Source organism: Tamandua tetradactyla, chromosome 4, assembly GCF_023851605.1.
Source record: "Tamandua tetradactyla isolate mTamTet1 chromosome 4, mTamTet1.pri, whole genome shotgun sequence".
NCBI classification, from domain to species: Eukaryota; Metazoa; Chordata; class Mammalia; order Pilosa; family Myrmecophagidae; genus Tamandua; species Tamandua tetradactyla.
Genome location: NC_135330.1, coordinates 64,433,039 through 64,454,661, shown reverse-complemented (window position 1 = coordinate 64,454,661; position 21,623 = coordinate 64,433,039). Strand labels below are relative to the sequence as shown.

At 42.3% G+C, this 21,623-nt stretch overlaps 1 protein-coding gene across 1 annotated transcript in view; it reads right to left on the bottom strand.

Moving 5' to 3' along the window:
* MAPKAPK2 (MAPK activated protein kinase 2) overlaps positions 1 to 21,623 on the bottom strand; it is a 65,708-nt gene that overhangs the window by 4,692 nt on the left and 39,393 nt on the right. Inside the window, exons 2-4 of the mRNA XM_077157622.1 lie at positions 988 to 1,127; positions 709 to 773; positions 305 to 384 (exon numbers count right to left, since the gene is read on the bottom strand). Coding sequence (XP_077013737.1) covers positions 305 to 384; positions 709 to 773; positions 988 to 1,127 — 285 coding nt within the window. The remainder of the gene's footprint in view (positions 1 to 304; positions 385 to 708; positions 774 to 987; positions 1,128 to 21,623) is intronic.

The following is a 21,623-nucleotide window of genomic DNA, read 5'->3' as shown; positions in this document are numbered from 1 at the left end:
ACCAAACAAGCAATGAACTCTACAGGGTCATAAAAAACCAAGACCGTGGCTGTGAGGTGCTGGTCACCACAGGGCCAAGTGTAGCCAGAGGAGGCTTCCCTACTTACTGGGTTTGTGGGTTTGCCATGGGCAGAGAGGGCAGGGCCCTGCAGGGTGGAAAACGGGACCCTACCCCATTCTGGTCCTAGGAGCCAAGCACAAGGCACAAGACAACTCTGGCACTCCAGTGCTCCTCCTTAGGGCCTCTGAGGCTCTGGCCCTCAGCCCTTCGCAGCACCTGAGCAGGGGAAGAAGCAGCTGGTACCTTGACATCCCGATGAGCGATGTTGATCGAGTGCAAATACTGGATGGCCTCACCGATGCTCTTCATGATTTCTGAGGCTTCTGTAAAGAGAAAAAGAAGGTGGGAGCAGGAAAAAAGTCATAAAGGAGTGTCTTTAGGTTTGAAAACTCAATGCTCCAGTCCCACCAGGCACCTCGAGGCTCCCCACATCCACCACCATCCCTGCACCAAAGAAAGGAAGAGTCACCCTGGCCTCAGCGGAGGGCAGCACTGCTGTGGCGAGTGGGAGGAAGCAGTAGACCTCGAGATTTTTCACTGAGAGCAGGCACTTTAAAAGGCACCCAAAACCCTCCAATTTAGAGGGCACCCAAAACCCCAGCTGCACTGCCTGCCTGAAGACCGACCCCACAACAGACCCTCTCTACCTCTTTCTGTGAACGCTTGATCTCCTCGGTCCTGGATTCGGCTAAAGAGTTCTCCACCATCCAAACTGAAACAAAGCCACCATTAGATACAGGAAGAGAGCATCCCCTCAACCCCACCACCATTCTCCCCTGCTGCCAGTATTCTCTAGCCCCAAAAGAAATCAAGCATTTACACCTGAAGCTTCAGAGTCCAGGCACAAGCTGTGCCCAGAGGGTATGGGGCCTGAGTAGGGAGTGGGGGCAAGCTGGGCCAGGAACCAGCTGTGCAGAGCTACTTACCACTCCATGACAATCAGCAGGCACTTTCTCCCCGCATACAGGTTCTCGTAAACGTCCACGATCCTGACGATGTGTGGGCACTGGGAGGCCCGCCAGTGCAGCTCCACTTCTCTGCGGGCCTTGGGACAGTCCTGAAGCATCTGCAAGGCAAAAAGTCTCCTGAATAACTGCACTGTCTCTGCAGGGGGACAGCTGACTTTTGCCCCACATGGGCCTGTTAGAAGCCCTGGGCCCACGTGCCCTTCTTACATGCCCACTGATGCCCACTGATGCAATATACACTCCCTGCCACCACTGGCTGGCTACCAGTCCCCTTGGCACTTCCCTGGATCTTGAAACTCCCCTAACAGAAAAGTATATACATGTACAAAATTCTGCCTATAATCTCAGGCTTGTACAGGTAATTTCGGTGGCACTCCTTTAGCTGCCCTAAACAAAACCTCTATTTGATCTCTATAAGATCAGTCCTCAGCTTATCCCCACAAAGGATAGGCTAAGTCTACTTAAGATTAGGCCTAAAAGCCACCCCCCAGAGAACCTCTGTTGTTGCTCAGATGTGGCCTCTCTCTCACCCAACATGGCAAGCAAACTCACAGCCTCCCCCTTTCTATGTGGGACATGACTCCCAGGGGTGTGGACCTTCCTGGCAACATGGGACAGAAATCCTAGAATAAGCTGGGACTCAGTATCAAGGGATTGAGAACACTTTCTCAGCCAAAAGGGGGAAGAGAAAAATGAGACAAAATAAAATATCAGTGGCTGAGAGATTTCAAACGGAGTTGAGAGTTTATCCTGGAGGTTATTCTTACATATTATATAGATATCCCCTTTTTAGTTTAAGATGTATTAGAGAGTTTAGAGGGAAGAGTCTGAAAATGTAGAGCTGTGTTCCAGTAGCCATGTTTCTTGAAGATGAATGTATAATGATACAGCTTTCATGGTATGACTGTGTGATTGTGAAAACCTGTTTCTGATGATCCTATTATCTACAGTATGGGCAGATGAGTAAAACATATGGATTAAAAATAAATAAATAATGGGGGAACAAATGTTAAAATAAATTGGGTAGAGGGAAACACTAGTGGTCAATGAGGGGGAGGGTAAGGGGTAGGGTATGTATGAGTTTCTTCTTTTCTCTTTTTATTTCTTTTTTCTGGAGTGATGCAAATGTTCTAAGAAATGATCATGGTGATAAATATACAACTATGTGATGATGTTGTGAGCAATTGATTGCACACCAAGTGTGGAATGCTCATATGTTAAGAATATTTGTGTTTGTATGTTGTTTAGTTTTACCCATAAAATTTTTTAAAAAATACCATAAATAAATAAATAAATAATAGGGGGAACAAATGTTAAAATAAATTGAGTAGACTGAAATACTAGTGATGAATGAAAGAAAGTGGTAAGGGGTATAGAAAAAAAATAGAGGGGACAAAGGTTAAAATATAGATGGAAATACTAGTGGCCAATGAGGCAGAGGGTAAGGGGTATGGTTATGTATGAATTTTTCCTTTTTCCTTTTTATTTCTTTTTCTGGAGTGATGCAAATGTTCTAAAAAAAATGATCATGGTGATGAATATACTACCGTGTGATGACATTGAGAGCCACTGATTGTTCACCATGTATGGGATGTTTGTATGTTAAGAATGTTTCTGTTTGTATGTTGCTTCGGTTTGTCAATAAAAATAAACAAATAAAAGATCAGCCCTCAGGCCATTTTATCCAGCAGGGCATGAAGTCCATTCTAAAAGACAGCCAGCAGCTGGTTATTAGAAGATGGGGAGGTGCGGGGCACACAAGGAAAAAGACAGACAGAAAAAAACAATAAATAATGGAGAGAGGGCTAGAGAGAAGAGAGATTCCAGAAGCAGTAGGAAAAAGTACTTCAAAACCCAGGACACCACGTCCAGAGCAGTTTATTTCAGCCAACCTACAGAAGGCCTCTGGAGTCAGGAAGACACTGATGTGAACCCCAGTGTTTACTAGGTTTGCAGCCTTGGGCAAGTTCTTAACGGAGCCTCTTTCCTGTCCCCCTCTACTTCCCTGGACCAGGTGTCCAAGGGCTTTAAAGGCGGATGCGGAATTCACCAGCTTCAGGGACTGAACCTTGACCAGTCCAAGCCAGTTCCAGTAATTCCAGTTCCTTTGCGAATAACTGGCTAGGGAAAGAACCTAAGACTCAACGCTGGCCAAAAAGACCTACACAGGAAGTCTGATGAGGGGCCTCTTAAAGGATGCACAGGGAACCGCCATCATCTCTCCTGCATGTGCTTCTACCTGGGACCACAGCAGTCTTCCTGGCACCCTAAGGTGTAAGGTGGGGGTGGTGCACAGCCTGAGAGCATGAACCAACACACTGAGGAAGGCACCTGGGAGAGGGTATAACTCTCTGGGCCCTCGCTGTGCTGGTGAGCATCCCTCAGGACTACTTCTTCGGTAAGATAATAAACTGTCCTTACTGTTCAAACTGTTTTTAGTGTTTTTTTTTTAATTGACTGAAGACAAAAACATACCAATACAGCCCCAGGGATAACAGTTCCCATCTCACTGTCTTGTTGTGAAGATTAGAGAAAATTCATACTTCTGCAAAGCACCTAGCAGAGCTTGATATGATCAGTAGTAATAGCTGTCGTTTCTAATACAGAGTGCTAGCTACAAACACGGCACAGAGGTTAAATAATTAAGACACGGATCCTCACAGAGTCTATCATTTCCATGGGAAATGTGCTACACATCCAAGCTGCTCTGGACAGTTAAAGGACTGGGGTGGTGAGCCAGGCTCGGAAGGAAGGGACAGGCCAAAGGGAAGATATCCAGGAAGGTAAAGCTGCAGAAATCAAGGCACAGACTGACCGAGAGGGAGTGGCTGTGGGGACGGGTGGGGCAAGCAGTAGGGAATGCTAAAAGACCTGCCGGGAAGAGCATGAAACCTGGTCGGTGAGAACAGGCAGCCAAGATAGAGCTGGGATGCAGAGGGCTGAGAAGGCAAAGACAAGCATTTTCAACAGTAAGACGATAACGTATTCATGTGGCCTTGTGACATGCTGGGCCTTTTCCAATTCTCAACAATTGCCATTTTGGTGATGAGGATGAGGAAAGTGAGTCTCAGAGAAGTGATGCGTCTGAGGCTGCGCTCCTGGAAAGAGGCAATGTTAAGTTGGAATCCAGGCCTGGTGGAATTCAAAGCCCAAGCCCTTTCCACTGTACCACCCAGATTTCAGAGCAGACATAGAGACTGAGACTTGTCAGCCTCAGAATGCCAAGTACAGACTGACTTTGCAGAGGTGATTCCGCAAATAGGTGTCCAGAAGCCAGCACAACCAGATAACTCAGAGCCTCGGAGGGAGTAGGCAGGAGGCTGGGGCCCCATGGGGTCACGCTGCCACCTAGTGGTCATCCGAGGACATGGCACAAGTCCTCGGTTCTGCCATCTTCACCTCCTTCACTAGGAAAAACTTAACTTTCTTTCCCATTCTCTAAGAGGAGCAGGGAGGGGACAATGGGCTGATTTCATCTGCAGGTAATTAAAATTCAACAAGCATCCACTGAATTCTTACCATGGGTCACACATTACACTGAATGCCAAGACCAGGGGACTAATGGCCCAGAAGAAAGAGCTCAGACAGAGGAGAGAGAGGGTACCAGGGGAGGCAGACACAGAAAATTTTCAGAATCCATTAAGATACGGTCCCGCCATGGTGATCACTAGTATCCATGCCTTTGTGTGATCCTCTCCACTTGACTGGGAACTGGACTTACTGACTCATTTCTTCCTAATAGATTGCAGTAACTGTAATGGCACTTCTGTGAGTTGGTTACAAAAGTTTTGGATTTCCTTCCTACTTGTGCACTGTTGCCTTTTAGTCTGGATGCTTTGATGAAGCAAACTCACAGAAGAAACTGAGGGCAGCCTCCAGCCATTGGTCAGGTAGAGAGCCTCAATTCAACATCCCAAAAGAACTGGATTCTACCAGCAACTATGCAAGTGAGCCTGTGAGCAAGTATTTTTTCCACCCAAGCTTGGAGATAACTGAGACCCTGGTGGATATCTCTCTCGAAATCTTGTGAGATACTCTGAAGCAAAGGACCCTCTTAGTCTATGTCCAAATTCCTGACCTACAGGGAGTATGAGATAATAAATGTGTTGTTTTAAGCCACTAAAAAAAAAAAAAAAAAGATACGGTCCAGGAGCAAAGGTTACAACAGCTAAGCAGAAAAGGCCTCTATCGCCCTCTATAGGCACACAGGAGTCAAAGCCCAAAGAAGACACCAAGGGATCCCAGAAGCAATGTGAGATCATGGGTTTACAGGAGGAAAGACTTGGGCTCCAGCCTGGAATTCACCACTTCTGGCTGACTAGCCTTGGAGAGGCCATTACCTCTCTGAGCCTATTTCCACCCCCATGAGATACGGGTGATGCTACCTGCCAGGCCCTCTCCCTCACTGAGTTGGTGTGCACATCCAATGAAATAGTAACTCTCAAGGTGTTGTTATCAGAAAGGTGCTCCTCACTGGAAGCCAGTAAATAGTAGCCTTACTGCAACAGCACAAGGGCCCCCTCTCAGTGGCCATACTGAGTTGTGGCTGCAGTGCGCTGATGTAACCATTACAGGACACTGTAGCTGTGCAGGCAGAACTGCAGGCTGGGTTTCTGTCTGGAATTAGCTCCCAGCTCTAACCAAACAGAGTTGGGCTAAGTGAGGCTGCCCCCTGGCCCCCTCCTGAACTCACAGCACTCGCTGCAAGTTCTGCTCATGCTACCTTATGACAATTAGAGTATGTGGCATTAGGCTGAAGAGAAGTTGGAGTCAGAAAGCCTGGGTTCACATTCTACTTCCAGACTGACACAAATTCCTCATCTGTTAGAGGAGATGGATTAACGTAGTACAAGGAACCTGAGTTTTGGAATCACATACAACTGGAATCTCGGTTCTGTACCTCCTATCTCATAGCAGGAAAGCAAACCTACCTTTGTGAAAATAATTTACTCATCTGTACAACTGGATTAGACTTAGTGAAATAGTATCCTTGAAGGTTCTTTAGAAACTCTGCATAGGTTACTTTTCAGTTTTTGAAAATTTACCATCTGGCATGCCTCCCCAACTATACTGAGTACCTAGAATGTAATATCCCTCCCTTCTCCTCTCACCTAGTGATTTTTTTTCTTTTTTTAATGCTGTTTGGTGGGTTCACATTTCATTATTTTTCCATGAGAGTATCTCGCTATTGCAGCGTCATTTTGTTGAATTTTTGTTGTTGTTGCTTACTTGCTTTTTTATTGTTTGTTTTTGCTTGCTTGTTTGTTTTTTGGGGAAGTGCATGAACCAGAAGTCGGACTTGGGTCTCCCACGTTGCAGGCAAGAATTCTACCACTGAACTACCCTTGCACATCCCCCCACCCCTACCAGTGATTTTTTTTTTTTTTTAACACGGGCAGGCTCCGAACCGAACCCGGGTCTCCAGCATGGCAGGCAAGAACTCTTGCCACTGAGCCACTGTTGCTCGCCCAATTTTTAAAAACTTTTTCCTACAATAGGGGAAAGGGACTTCTGAGTCAATGGACCTCGTCCTATTGCTTCTCATCCCTAAGTATCAAAAGACTCTGCTTCGCAGTGGCTCCTCTAAAAACGGATTGGGGTGAGCCACAAACCAGGTCCCACTGTACTTGGAAAGGGTCATATTTTTAAAATCTTTGAGAAATGTAACAAGAATTTCCCATAAAGACTGGCAATTGACATTATAGGCAAAAGTTTACCAGAAATCCTTGAATGGATATGAAAACCAATCCCAGCAATGCAGGCAACGACCTTCAAACTGGCTGGGCACGCTAGCAGACAACATGGGGCAGAGCCACAGAGAGCCAGAGGCCTCTTAGTAACTGGGAAACACAGGAAACCTGGAGAGCAGAAATCAAGAATGTGCTAATCTGGAGTACACGGCTAAGTGAGGCACAGCAACAGGTTCACCCAGAAGCCAGGAGAGTCAAACAGGAAAGTTTCTTCCTCCTCTGGGGATGGACAAGGACAGCGAAAGCCAAAGGGCCCAGGAACACAGTCTTGAGGGCGAAAGGCTGAAGGAAGGAAAGGTCTTGTGGCAAAAAGGCAATAGGCCTCAAGAAATGCCTAGAACTGGAGGGAAGTACCTGAAACTGTTGGACTGTGTTCCAGTAGCCTAGATTCTTTTTTTTTTTTTTTTTTTAAGGAAAGACAGAGAGAAGGAAGGAAGGATAGAAGGAAGGAAGGAAGGAAGAAAGGGAAACATTTTCTTGTTTTATTGTATTCTGTTTCTCCGTTTTTGTTACATGGGCTGGGGCCGGGAATCGAACCGAGGTCCTCCGGCATAGCAGGCAAGCACTTTGCCCGCTGAGCCACCGCGGCCCGCCCTGCCTAGATTCTTGATGACAACTGTATAAAGATATAATATTTACAATGTGATTGTGTGATTGTGAGAACCTTGTGTCTGATGCTCCAAATATTCAGGGTATGGATAGATGAGTAAACATATGGATAAAAATAAATAAATAAATAAATAGGGGGACAAAGGGTAAAATAAATTGGGTAGAAGGAAACATTCATGGTCAAGAGTGGGAGGGGTAAGGGGTATGGTATATATGAGTTTTTTCTTTTTTCTCTGTATTTATTTTGCTAGAGTGATGCAAATGTTCAAAAAATGAACATGGTGATGAATATATTACTATGCGATATTGTAAGCCATGCGACATATGGAATGTTTTTATTTCAAGAATATACATTCAATGTCAAGTTTTTACAATAAAAATATTAAAATAAAAAAATAAAGAAATGCCTGGAAGGGATTGTTCAATAATTTAAACCCACACTAAACCAGAACAGATCATGTGATAGGCTTCAGCTCCATGTAGTAAGTGTCTGAAATCCTCTTGCAATGAGAAAGGGTCAATCACTGTGTCTGCTCAACTCCAACAGGGGAGGGGACTGGCCACAGAGCCACACGTCTGGGGAGGAGCCTCTCAGACGGTGATGGCAGTGAGGGAGATGTGGGAGCTCTCCCCAAATACTGCTCCATGGTTCTTTTTGCCAGAACCTGAAGGGAAGAGAGATGGGACCCCCAATTCTGGATGCTCGTGCTCCTCCTCAGATAACCCCACAAGGTCTTCCGGCATGGAAGAAAAGAGCACCGGCAGCATTACAAGCCTAACCATGCCAGAGAAAAGCAAAAGGACCATGATGCCCAAGAAATGGAAGGAGCCAAAGGGCACAATGGCTGAGAAGCAGAATGGCAAACAGATACATTTACATGATGGAGTATGGTGTGGCTGTCAAAAGGAAGGACATCGGGCAGGCCATGGTGGCTCAGCAGGCAAGAATGCTCACCTGCCATGCCAGAGGACCCGGGTTCGATTCCTGATGCTTGCCCATGTGAAAAAAAAAAGTAAAAAAAAAAGGAAGGACGTCGAGAGGCATGCAACAAATTGAATAAAGTTTGGGGACAATGTGCTGTGCAAAATAAGCCAGAAACAAGAGACAAGGATGCTAAGGCCTCTTTCAGAAAATACTTGTAAAAAAAATAGGAGCTTAGATTGTAAGCCCTCATAGCAGGAACACTTAGTCTGAAGTTTTAAGTGTATTTCTAGATTCTGAGACACTAAGCTATATATTTATCAACAGGTATTTCCCTGGAACTTGGAGCAACTCTGTGACACCTAAGATTCAGAAATGGAGTGCTGCAGCCCTGAGAGTTAGCATTGCTACATACAACAACAGTTTAACCAAAAAAGAGATCAAGCCTCAACTAGAGTTAAAAAACAAGCCAATCAGGCTGGGTCTAAGGTAAACAGAAAACAAGGTAAAAGATGAAGCGTATGTATAAGACTAAAGGCAGAGAGGGTTTATCATATCTAGGACCTAAATTTTCTGTAACCCACAATCTAAATCAACCTGTCTGGATAGCTTATCTAAATAATCCAAACTCCTGGAGTCCAGAATGGGAATGAGGCCTTGTAATTCTGTATAGCTTAATGTAATACGCAGATACATTTCGGTTTATAGTGGGCTAATAATTAAAAAGAAGTATAGAGTTCCTTGAGGGTCTGAAAGAAAAAATACATAGAGATAGTTTAATACAGAACTATTAAAATTTCCCATCTGGGGAGCCTTGAGCACCTTCTCAACCACTGGGGACTCCCAAGAAAACAGGCTAAGCCCTGGATTTGAGGCTTGCCCTTATGAAACTTATTTCTGCAGTGGAGCAGCTAAGACTACCTATAATAAGGCCTAAGAGTTGCTTTCAGCAAACTTCTTTTGTTGCTCAGTTGTGGCACCTCTCTCCCTCTAAGCCCAACTCTGAGAGGAAAATCATTACCCTCCCATACGTGGGCATGACACTCAGGGGTGAAATTCTCCCTGACAACATGGGACATAACTCCTGGGGATGAGCCTGGCCCTGGCAGCAAGGGATCAACAACACCCTCCTGACCAAAAGGGGGAAAAAGTGTAATAAAATAAGGCATCAGTGGGTGGAAATACCAAGTAGAGTTAAGAGGCTACCCTGGAGACTACTCTTATGCACACCTCAGTTAGATAGTGCTAAATGCCACTGTTTGCCAAACCCCAACCAACATCACTCCTGTTAACTCTTAAGAAAGACCTAGGGCTCGAAATGAGACTATACAGAAGTTTCATGTATCAAGTTTGCATTCCTGGAAACTATTAATTTCTGAGAGTTTCTAGGCCACATAAACCCTGAAACCCAAAGGGACAAAACTCTCCAAGAACATCAACTAATTACATCCCCCTATTCTTTAGTGTCGACACCTCTTCTCAGCATGAAAAAGACAGAACCGGCATTGCCTAAAGATCCCTATAAACTGGGAGAAGGATCAAAGGAAAGGAGGAGCTATAACTGAGAAACTAAGATTTAGTAAATGAGTATATCTGTTGAATCACTATATTAATATCCCTTCCAGCCTCCAGTGTTTTGGAGCAGCTAGAAGGAAAAATCTGAAATAGTGGAATAGTAACCCACAACAAACTCTGAAATCTGTTCTTCACTACCTGTTGAAGTGTACTTTGAAAGTTATTGTTTTTTCTTTCTTTTCTTTGTATATATGTTACATTTCACAATAAAAAAACCTTTAAAAAATAAAATAAATTTAAAAAAAGAAAAAAAAAAAAGCTAAGGGAGAGAAAGGCCTGGGCCAGAGGTACTGCTTGTGAGGCAGGTACAAGAACAAGACTGAAAAGGAACAAGCCCCAGGTTCAAGGGGCTTCACAAACCCCACCACATAACACCTGCATGCATTTGAAGAAGGTTTTAACCTCTTTGTGCCTCAGTTTCTCCTTCTGTTAAATAGGATAATAACAGTACTTTCCTGATGGGATTACTGCATTAAATGAGCTAACACACATACATGCTGTAAATTACTAAGTATGGTGCCTGGCACACAGTAGGCACTGCATCATGGTTTGCTGCTATTATTATCCCTCTCTCCACTGGGGTGGGCAGCTGGGACCCCGACATAGCCCATTTGTTTTGAGAGTGTTATTAATAGCTCTGGGCAATGGGGAGAGGGGAAATCCAGAACACTTGGAGGGATCCCAACCCTGGGCTCTCCCTCTCTACACCACCGAAATTAGACAGCTGGGGTGGGGCATGCGATGCACAGGTAATGAGAGAAGGAAGCCATCCCTTCCCAAAATTGATTCAGTGCCAAGACTGATGCAAAAGTCTGATTCAGGCACTAGTGTTGCCCCTCCATGGTGCGTATTGTTAAACAAGACCTCCTCCGCACTCCCAGGAATGGCAGAAGATGACCTTCTGCATCAAGTGGGCTGGGAATTCAGTGGTGAGAAGAGAGGAGGACTTGGGAAGGAGCACAGCTGCCGTGGGAGTCCTAGCAGCCTCCTGGGCACACAGCACTCACACAGAGCAGACAGCTGCAGCTGCACCTGGAGGAACAGGTAAAAGGGAACTCCTGCTTCCAGAAGCACTCGGCAGGAAGCATCCTATGTTATGAGAAAACCCAGGCTCAGAGAAGTTAGGCAATTCGTTCAAGTTGTCCAGGCAGGGCTGGAATTTGTATGCTGCACTTACTGCCCCCTCCCCAAACCCCCATTTCCACCTCCCCATGGTAAGGCAAAGAATGAGAATGTCCACGACATCAACAGGCAGAAAGCAGGGCTAAAAATGTACAAAATGCCTCAAAGTGCAAGCCCTCTGATTTTGAAATTCCATTCTTAGAATTTTACCCTATGGAAGTGACTTCAATCTAGCTTTTAAGATATGTATGTTCCAATAGTTATTTTTACCTTAATAAGATATGACAAACTTATTGCCCAGCAATAAGCATAACAGACTGTTTAAAAAAAAAAAGTGTGTGTGTATATATATATATATATACACACACACACACAATCTGTAATCGTTAATACAATGTTTCTGAAAAATATTTAATAGGGAAATGGATTCATAAACGTTCTTTTGAATCTCATCGCTGTCACTGTCTGTGGTAGCATTCTATTTATTCCTTTTGCAGCACAAATCCTAATCTATTTATTTAAATTTACTTATTAGAAGTATCTGACAGTAAGGAAAAAAGCAATTTTAAAAGTTTGTTTTCTAAATTATATGAACTCAGTTCTATATGGTATATTTACATATATATACACACACACAAATATATAAAACAGTAAGAGCCTTCATGTCTAGTAAAATGTTAAAAGTAATTGTCCCTGAAGGGAGGATCACATATGCCTTCATATTCTTCACTTTATGCCTATATCTGCACGGAGCTGAGCCATCCCTGTGCCACCGCTGGGGAAGGGCACTTCCAACGGCTTCAGGCGCAGCACTGCCAGGTTGCTCCCAGGTTGGCTGAGCCGCTCTGAGCCCAAAGACCAGGAGCCGCTCTCTAGAGTCTGGAAGCTTGAACAAAAAGCCAACTCATGCCTCGTGGATGCAAGCTGCCATCTGGGGGTGAGGGTAGGGACAGGGCTTACCTACCACACTCTCCTTAAGAAGGTGCAAAAGATAAGGAAAATGAGAGCCAGGCTGATTCAGCCATTCTCTGTCCTACTCCAGCTCTGCTCAGCCCTCACCTAGCTGCTGACACAGAGCTCCCACTTGAAGGACTATCTGGCTCACATATCTTTCATCCTCTCCTTTCAGTCTGAAACCTGGGGATCTGGACCCAGAGTCCCACACCAGCAAGCGAGGAGGTCACAAGGCTGCAGGATGCATCGCCCTTATGTTAGTTTTCCCTGCTGGGTCCCTTCAGAGTCCCCTTCCCTGGATCTGGAGCCAGTGAGAGAAACAGGGAAGAGACACGCGGCTGACTGCAACACCTGATCTCAGCCTCACAGAATGCCACCACTCAGCAAAACTCGGATCGCCCAGTACGAGCCGCACACTGGCCTGGAGGGTGCTGGGGATATAACAGAGAGCATGACAAATAAGGACTGTGCCCCCAACTGTGGAAGGTACACAACAAACAAGTTAAAACATTTTTAATTACACATTGTGATTTATGCTGCAAAGGATACAAATAGGGTGCTGCCACAAAAACGGCAAGGATTAAGAATCTCTCTTCTCCCAAAATCACAGAGAGCTGCTTCAAATCTGAAGAGACTTTTCACACTTCTTTCTTCATGGCTTCCAGGGTCTAGCCCAGCTCAGGAACAAAAGAGATGCCAAATGGGTAAGTCCTGGTCAAACTACAGTTTTCCCCTATGTCTATGGTGGGGGGGAAGTCCCCCTCCTCGAGCCTCTGCAAAGCTCAGCGAAGAGTGACTGATGGTCCTCCCCTAGAAACCTGATCTAAACATAAATCCAACAACAGACTGCAATGAAAGACCCAGAAACGCTACAGCAGCGCTCTTCATTCTGACACATGCTTCTAAGCATAGCCTTGAAAGGTGAAGCGCCTTGTACCTAACTTTCATTAATGTGACCTCTGAACCTGAGCCTCAGAGGAAAAACTCTCCAACCAAAACTGAGCTAAAACTTAGAGTTGGGAATCCCAGTACCGAAGCCTTCAAACAACAAAGCCCCACAGCCTAGAGAAGCCCCTTTCCACCCAGGAAGGCCCCCCCGCGGGTCCCCCTCGCTCTCCAGGGCCTTCCCAGGGCAGCGACAAAGGACATTTTGTCTAAAAGCTAAAATATAAATATAATTTTTAAATAAATATTTGTAACATGATGGGTAAAAGGTTAATTTTCTTAATACATAAAGAATTCTGACAAATCAGGTGTAAAAATGAACATTAACACAAAAATGGACAAAGGATAGGAACAGGCAGTTCAAAGAAAAGGAAACACAAACGGCCAAAGGAAAGATGCCCAACATAACTCACTAAAAGAGGAATGCTTATGAAGACAATGATAATTCTACCAGACAGAAAAAAAAAAGTTTTTTAATTCTGGATTTATGCAAAAATTTGGGAGGAAAGACACTGTCTCATACACTTGGTAAGAACATAAACTCGTACATCTTGGGAAGTACTTGACCATATCTATCAAAATTATAAATGTTCAAACCTTGAATCCAGTAATTACCCATCCAAGAAAGCCTACCTGTACATTCAAATAGCATTTTAATGGCAAAAAAAAAAAAAAAACAAAACTAGCAACCTAAACATCTACCAACAAGAAACTGGTCAGACAAATTATGACAAAGCCATAAAACAGAATCCTGTGCAGCTAGACGAAAGAATGAAGCAGGTTCTTATCTGTCATTATGAAGAGAATAGGGTGTTACCAAATGAGAAAACAGACAATGAACAAGATGATACTTTGGCTTTATCTTTAATGCTTAAATTTTTTTAAATCAAAATGCAGTCATGTCTCCCAGGGATGAGCCTGGACCCAGCATTGTGGGATTCAGAAAGATTTCTTGACCAAAAGAAGGAAGGAAAAGAAATGAAACAAAATAGTTTCAGTGTCTGAGAGATTTCAGATAGAGTCCAGAGGTCATTCTGGAGGTTATTCTTATGTATGATATAGATAACCCTTTTTGGTTTTTGTTATATTAGAATAGCTAAAGGGAAATGCCTTAAAACTGTGGAACTGTATTCCAATAGCCTTGATTCTTGAAGATGACTGTATAACGATGTAGCTTTTACAGTGTGGCTGTGATTGTGAAAACCCTGTGGGTGACATTCTCTTTAACCAGTGCATGAACAGATGAACAAAAAAAAAAAAAATAAGGACAAAAAATAAATAATGGGGTGGGGGGCAAGGGGTATGGGATGTTTTGGGTGATCTTTTACATTTTTACTTTTATTCTTATATGTATTTTGAGGGAGTAATTAAAATATTCAAAACCTGATTGTGGTAATGAATGCACAACTATATGATGATACTGTGAACCATTGATTGTGGACTTTGGATGATTATATGGTATGTGAATATATCTCAATAAAATTGCATTAAAAATACAGTCATAGAACTTCCGGGAAGATGGCCGAATAGAGTAGCTCAAGATTAGCCCTGCTCCATGGAAAAGTTAGAGAAGGGACAGGAGGGCGACTGAGGCAGCGATTCAGGAGTGCGGCTGACCTGGGAGACCTTTCTGTACCACATGCGGCAGCCCTGATTGCAGAGGCCAAGGAACTGAGAGGCAGAAAATGGAGCTGCAGGGCCTGCGGGAGTGCACACACAGGAGCCTGGGAGTAAGAAGTAAGCCAGGCCGCATTTCTTGGGCATGCTACCCTTACCAGCACAGCCCTGTGACCAGTGACTCACCCCGCACCCCACGTACCTGAACCCCATCACCCACTCCCATTCCCTGCACTCCAGGCACCCCCATCCCACCAGCCCTCAGTGCACGTACCTGCCCCCCACCCCCACCCTAAGCGCAGCCCAACCCACCTCTCCTGCACACCTCCGGAGCACTACCTCCCCCTCCCTGTTCCCTGCAGGCTGTTGCCAACGCATATAGGTTGTAGGCACTAACCTCCACACCCAGGCTACCCCTGCCCACCCGCCCATAGGGAGGCACAGCCTCACCCCCACTTCCTGAGTTCAGCACATCCATTTACGACCCTCCCAGGCCCACGCATGTGCATGGGCTCTGAATCACATCATTCAGCTCTGGGAACAGCACTTTACAGCAGTCCTAGAACTGTGCATGTGCACGGCTCTCAGCCACACTTCACAGCTCTGAGAAAGTGCCAACCTGCAGAGCCGGGTCACAGCTGTGGCCAATCCACGAAAGCATAATGCCGATTTGCTGCCACAGCTCTACACATGCACACAAAGGGCCCCGTGCCTTAGACCAGTGCATACTAGGGTTACGCCCCCCAGACTGGTGCCCCTGCACAACTACACCTTCCCTGGCCGCTGGGCACCCACATTCACAAGCATCAGTGTAAACATCCTCAACCTGCACCCATACCTGCCCTAAAAGAAATCGCCACTCTGAGTGCTCCAGCCCATGCCCTGTTCCCTGCTATACAACCATCCCACAAACACAAGGCCTTAGACTTGTTGAAAGAAATCAACTCCCAAAGTCAGTCAGTCAAGATATTTGCACGCCACAAAGACAGCAGATCACTAAGCATTTCACAATGCAGACAGATATAGCCCTGACTAATGACCAAATTAAAACACCAGAAGAGACACAGACGTTGGAACAACTAATCAAAGATGTTCATACAACTCCACCTAAGAAAATAAAGGAGATCAAGAAGACAGTAGAAGAGTACAAAGAGGAATTTGAAAGAATAAATAGAAAAATAGCAGAAATCACAGAGATTAAAGACTCTGTTGACCAAATAAAAAACATACTAGAGGCACACAACACCAGATTTGAAGAGACAGAAGAAAGAATAGGTGATATAGAGGACAGGATAACTGACTTCAAAGACTCAACAGCAAATGGCAAAAAAGATGGAAAAAACTGAATGGAACTCAGGGAAGTGACAGACACAACAAAGCACAAAAATACAAGAATCACTGGTCTTCCAGAAGGAGAAGAGAGGAGTAAAGGGCTAGGAAGAGAATATAATGGGGGGAAACATCCCAACCCTCATTAAGGATATAAATATACAAGTCAAAGAAGCCCAAAGAACTCCAAACAGAATAAATCCAAACAGGTCTTCCCCAAGGCACACGCGAATCAGTCTGTCAAATGTTGAAGAGAAGCAGAAAATCCTGAAAGTGGCAAGAGAAAAACAATCTACTACATACAAGGGAAACCAAATAAGGCTGAGTTCAGACTACTCAACTAGCACCCTGGAGGTGAGAAGGCAGTGGTATGATATATTCAAGGTCCTGAAAGACAAAGACTTCCAGCAAAGAATTCTGTACCAAGTCAAACTGTCCTTTAAAATTAAGGGAGAGATTAAAGGTTTCACAGACAAATAAGTCCTGAAAGAATTTGTCAAAAAGAGATCGGCCCTACATGAAATACTAAAAGGAGTTCTGCCAGCTGAAAAAAAAGACAGGAGAGGGAGGTCTGGAGGAGAACTGAAGAGTAACACTAAGGGGAATTTAAAGAATACAAAGAGAAAGAGGGAAAAGAATATATAGATCTGACAAATAATATAAAAAAGATAAGATGGTGGACTCAAGAAACGTCTTTTCAATAATAACTTTGAATGTTAACTGACTAAATTTACTAATAAAAAGATACAGACCGGCAGAATGGATTAAGAAACATAATCCAGATATATGCTGCTTACAAGAGACTCATCTTAGACACAAGCATAAAAATAGAATATAAGCAAAAGAATGGAAAAAGATTTTCCAGGCAAGTTGTAACCAAAAGAAAGCAGGAGTAGCTATACTAATATTGGACATAATAGACTTTAAATGTAAAGACATCACAAGTGACAAAGAAGGACACTATACACTAATTGAAGGGCCAATACACCAAGAAGATACAACAATCATAAATTTTATGCTTCCAATCAACAAGCTCCAAAGTCCATTAGACAGACATTGGCAAAACTGAAGGGAGCAACAGATGTTTCAACAATAGAAGTAGGAGACTTCAATACACCATTCTCCTCTACAGATAGACCAACCAGACAGAAGATCAACAAGGAAACAGAGAGGTTAAATAACTTGATAAACGAATCAGACCTAACACACATATATAGGTCATTGCACCCCAAAGCACAAGGTTATACATTCTTTTTTACTGCTCATGGAAGATTCTCCAGGATAGATCATATCTTGGGACACAAAACAGGTCTTTATAAATTTAAAAATACTGAAATTCTTCAAAGCACTTCTTTGATCACATGGGATGAAGCTGGATCTCAACAACCTCCAAAGAATGAAAACATTCACAAATATATGGAGAGTAAATAACATATTCTTAAACAACCAGTGGGTCAAAGAAGAAACTGCTAGAATGAGCTGAGAGTCAGCATCAGGGGATTGAGAAAACCTTCTTGACCAAAAGGGGGAAGAGTGAAATGAGACAAAGTGTCAATGGCTGAGAGATTCCAAACAGAGTCAAGAGGTTATCCTGGAGGTTATTCTTACGCATTAAGTAGATATCATCTTGTTATTCAAGATGTAATGGAGAGGCTGGAGGGAATTGCCTGAAAATGTAGAGCTGTGTTCCAGTAGCCATGTTTCTTGATGATGACTGAATAATGATATAGCTTTCAAAATGTGACTGTGTGATTGTGAAAACTTTGTGTCTGATGCTCCTTTTATCTACCTTGTCAACAGAAGAGTAGAACACATGGAATAAAAATAAATAATGGGGGAACAAATGTTAAAATAAATTTAGTTTGAAATGCTAGTTATCAATGAAAGCGAGGGGTAAGAGGTATGTTATGCATAATCTTTTTTTTCTGGTTTCATTTTATTTTTTTCTGTTGTCTTTTTATCTCTTTCTCTGAATTGATACAAATGTTCTAAGAAATGATGAATATGCAACTATGTGATAATATCGTGAATTACTGATTATATATGTAGAACGGAATAATCATATGTTAATGTTTTTGTTTGTTGTTAAATTTTTTAAATTAATAAATAAATTTTAAAAAACACAACATCTTTCTTCTCAAAAAAAAAAACAGTGGCATTGGTACAAGTACTGATTTATAAACATGTGAAACAGAATTGAAAGTTCATAAATAAACTCTCTCATCTACGGCCAATTCATTTTTAACAGGGTTGCCAAGTCCACTAAACAGGAAAAAAAAGAATCTCTGTAATAAACAGTGCTGGGAAAACTGGATGTCCACCTGCAAAAGAATTAAAATGAAAGTTCACCTCACCTGATATACAAAAATTAACTCAAAATAGTGACCTAAATATAAGAGTTAAACTCATAAAAATAGCAGAAGAATACATAGGGAAATATCTTCAAGACCTTCTATTAGGCAATGGATTCTTAGACTTTGCACAAAAGTACAAGCTACAAAAGAAAAAAAAAATTGAACTTAATCAAAATTTAAAACTTTTATGCATCAAAGGATATTAATTTTTAAAAAGGGAAAAGACAACCTACAGAATGGGACAAAATGTCTTGAAATCATAAGGGAAACTCTTACAACTCAACTGCAGAAAGATAAACCTAATTTAAAAATGAGCAAACGACTTGAATATTTTTCTAAAGAAGATACACAAGTGGCCAATAAGCATATAAAAAGATGCCCAACATCATTAGCCATTAAAGAAATGCAAATCAAAACCACAGTCAGATAGCACTTTACACCCTCTAGAATGGCAAATGCTTTAAAAACAGAAAAGAATGAGTATTGGCAATGATGTGGAGAAAAATGGACCCTTGTGCATTTTGGCGGGGATGTAAAATTGTGTATCCACTGTGGAAAACTGGCAGTTCTCAGAAAGCTGAAAATGACCTTATGACTTGGCAATCCCACTTCTGGTATATACAAAAAAATAATTGAAAGCAGGTACTTGAACAGTTATATGTACACCAAAGTTCACGGAAGCATTGTTCACAATAGCCAAAAGGTAGAAGCCACCCAAATGCTCGTCATCAGATGAATGGATCAACAAAACATGGTATATACATACAATGGAATACTATTCAGTTACAGAATATGATGCATATGACAAGAGGGATGAACTTTGAAGACATTATGCTATGTGAAATAAGCTAGACTTCAAAGGACAAATATTGTATGAACTCACTGATATGCAATAACTAGAATATACAAATGCATAGCAGGGGTGAGGAAGGGAGGGGGAATGGAAAATTATTGCTTAATGAGTACAGAGTTTATGTGTGGGGTTTTAGAAAAGTTTTAGTAATGGATGGTGGTGATTGTAGCATAACAATGTGAACGTAATTAATACCTTTGAATTTTATATTTTTTAAAGTGGTTGAAGTGTGAACTTTTATACTGTATATGTGTTACCAAAGTAAAATTTAAAAATTAAAACACCCCCCCCCCCCTAAAAAAAGAAGAAACTACTAGTGAAATCAGGAGCTATTTGGAGATGAATGAAAATGAGAATTCAAATTATCAGAACTGATGGGATGCGGCAAAGGCACATCTATTGCCCCAAACATCTATTCTAAAAAACAAGAAACAGCAAAGACCGAGGACTTAACAGCAAACCTGGAGGAACTTGAGAAAGAGCAGGAAACTAACCCCAAAGCAAATAAACAAAATCAGAAATGAGAAGGGGTGTGTTACCACAGAGCCTGAAAAAATAAAAGAAATCATAAGAGGATACTATGAACAACTACAAGCCAACAAACTAGACAACTTAGACAAAATGGACAAATTCTTGGAGACACACAAACAAGCTACAGTGACTCAGGAAGAAATAGAAGATCTCAACAAACCAATCACTAGTAGAGATTCAATCAGTCATCAAAACTCCTCCCACAAAGAAAAGCCCAGGGCCAGATGGCTTCACAGGGGAATTTTTTTTTTATTACGCTTTTTTTTATTAATTTTTAAATTTTTAAAAAATATATAACAACAAACACAAACATTCCTAACATACGATCATTCCGTTCTATATATATAATAATTCACAATATCATCACATAGTTGCATATTCATCATCATGATCTTTTCTTAGAACATTTGCATCGATTCAGAAAAAGAAATAAAAAGACAACAGAAAAAAATTCATACATACCATACCCCTTACCCCTCCCTGTCATTGATCACTAGCATTCCAATCTACGAAATTTATTTTAACATTTGTCCCCCCTATTATTTATTTTTATTCCATATGTTTTACCCATCTGTTGATAAGGTAGATAAAAGGAACATCAGACATAAGGTTTTCACAATCACACAGTCACACTGTGAAAGCTATATCATTATACAATCATCTTCAAGAAACATGGCTACTGGAACACAGCTCCACATTTTCAGGTAGTTCCCTCCAGCCTCTCCATTACATCTTGACTATCAAGGAGATATCCATTTAATGTGTAAGAATAACCTCCAGGATAACCTCTCAACTCTGTTTGGAATCTCCTAGTCATTGACACTTTGTCTCATTTCACTCTTCCCCCTTTTGGTCAAGTAGGTTTTCTCAATTTCTTGATGCTGAGTCCCAGCTCATTCTGGGATTTCTGTCCCACGTTGCCAGGAAGGTCCACACCCTGGGAGTCATGTCCCACGCAGACAGGGGAGGGCAGTGAGTTTGCTTGTTGTGTTGGTTGGAGAGAGGGGCCAAATCGAGGCAACAAAAGAGGTTCTCTTGGGGGTGACTCTAAGGACTAATTTTAAATAGGCTGGACCTATTCTTTGTGGGGTTAAGTTTTATATGAACAAACCTCAAGATTGGGGGCTCAGCCTATCGCCTTGGATGTCCCCACTGCTTGTGAGAATATCAAGAATTCTCCACTTGGGGAAGTTGAATTTTCCCCCTTTCTCACTATCCCCCCAAGGGGACTTTGCAAATACTTTTTTACTCACTGTTCAAATCACCCTGGGATTTACTGGGGCATCACTCTGGACAAACCTACAAAATCTTATGCCTTACTCAAGGTTCCATGCACTTGTGGTGCTCAATTAAACTGTCCACATAAGTTATATCAGAAACTGCACTAGTCAAAATATAAATTTTGTACCAAATAAACATTTTGTGCTTTAGTCTCACATATAAGTTAAAATTTAAAAATATTAATTACCATCTATTTTCAACACCCTGCATTATTGACATTCCTTTGTTCTTCCTCATGCAGAAACATTTTTAAATTTGTACATTTAGTTACTATCATTATACACTCTAGGCATTCCTAGAGTATACCATCTCAGTCTTTATCATCTACCTTTCTTTCTGATTCCATTTGTGCCCCCAGCCCTCCTCCCTCTAACATTGTCACATTTAGCTTCATTCAGTGTTTTAACATAATTGTATTACAGTTAGGTAGTATTGTGCTGTCCATTTCTGAGTTTTTACAATCAGTCCTGATGCACAATCTGTATCCCTTCAATTACCCAATATCTTACCCTATTTCTATCTCCTGATAGTCTCTGTTACCAATGAAATTCTCCAAATTTATTCACTAATGTAAGTTCATATCAGTGAGACTATACAATAATTGTCCTTTTGTGTCTGGCTAATCTCACTCAGCATAATGTCCTTAAGGTCCACCCATGTTGTTACATACTTTATAACTTTATTCTGTCTTACAGCTGCATAATATTCCATCGTACATATATACCACAGCTTGTTTAGCCACTTGTCTGGAC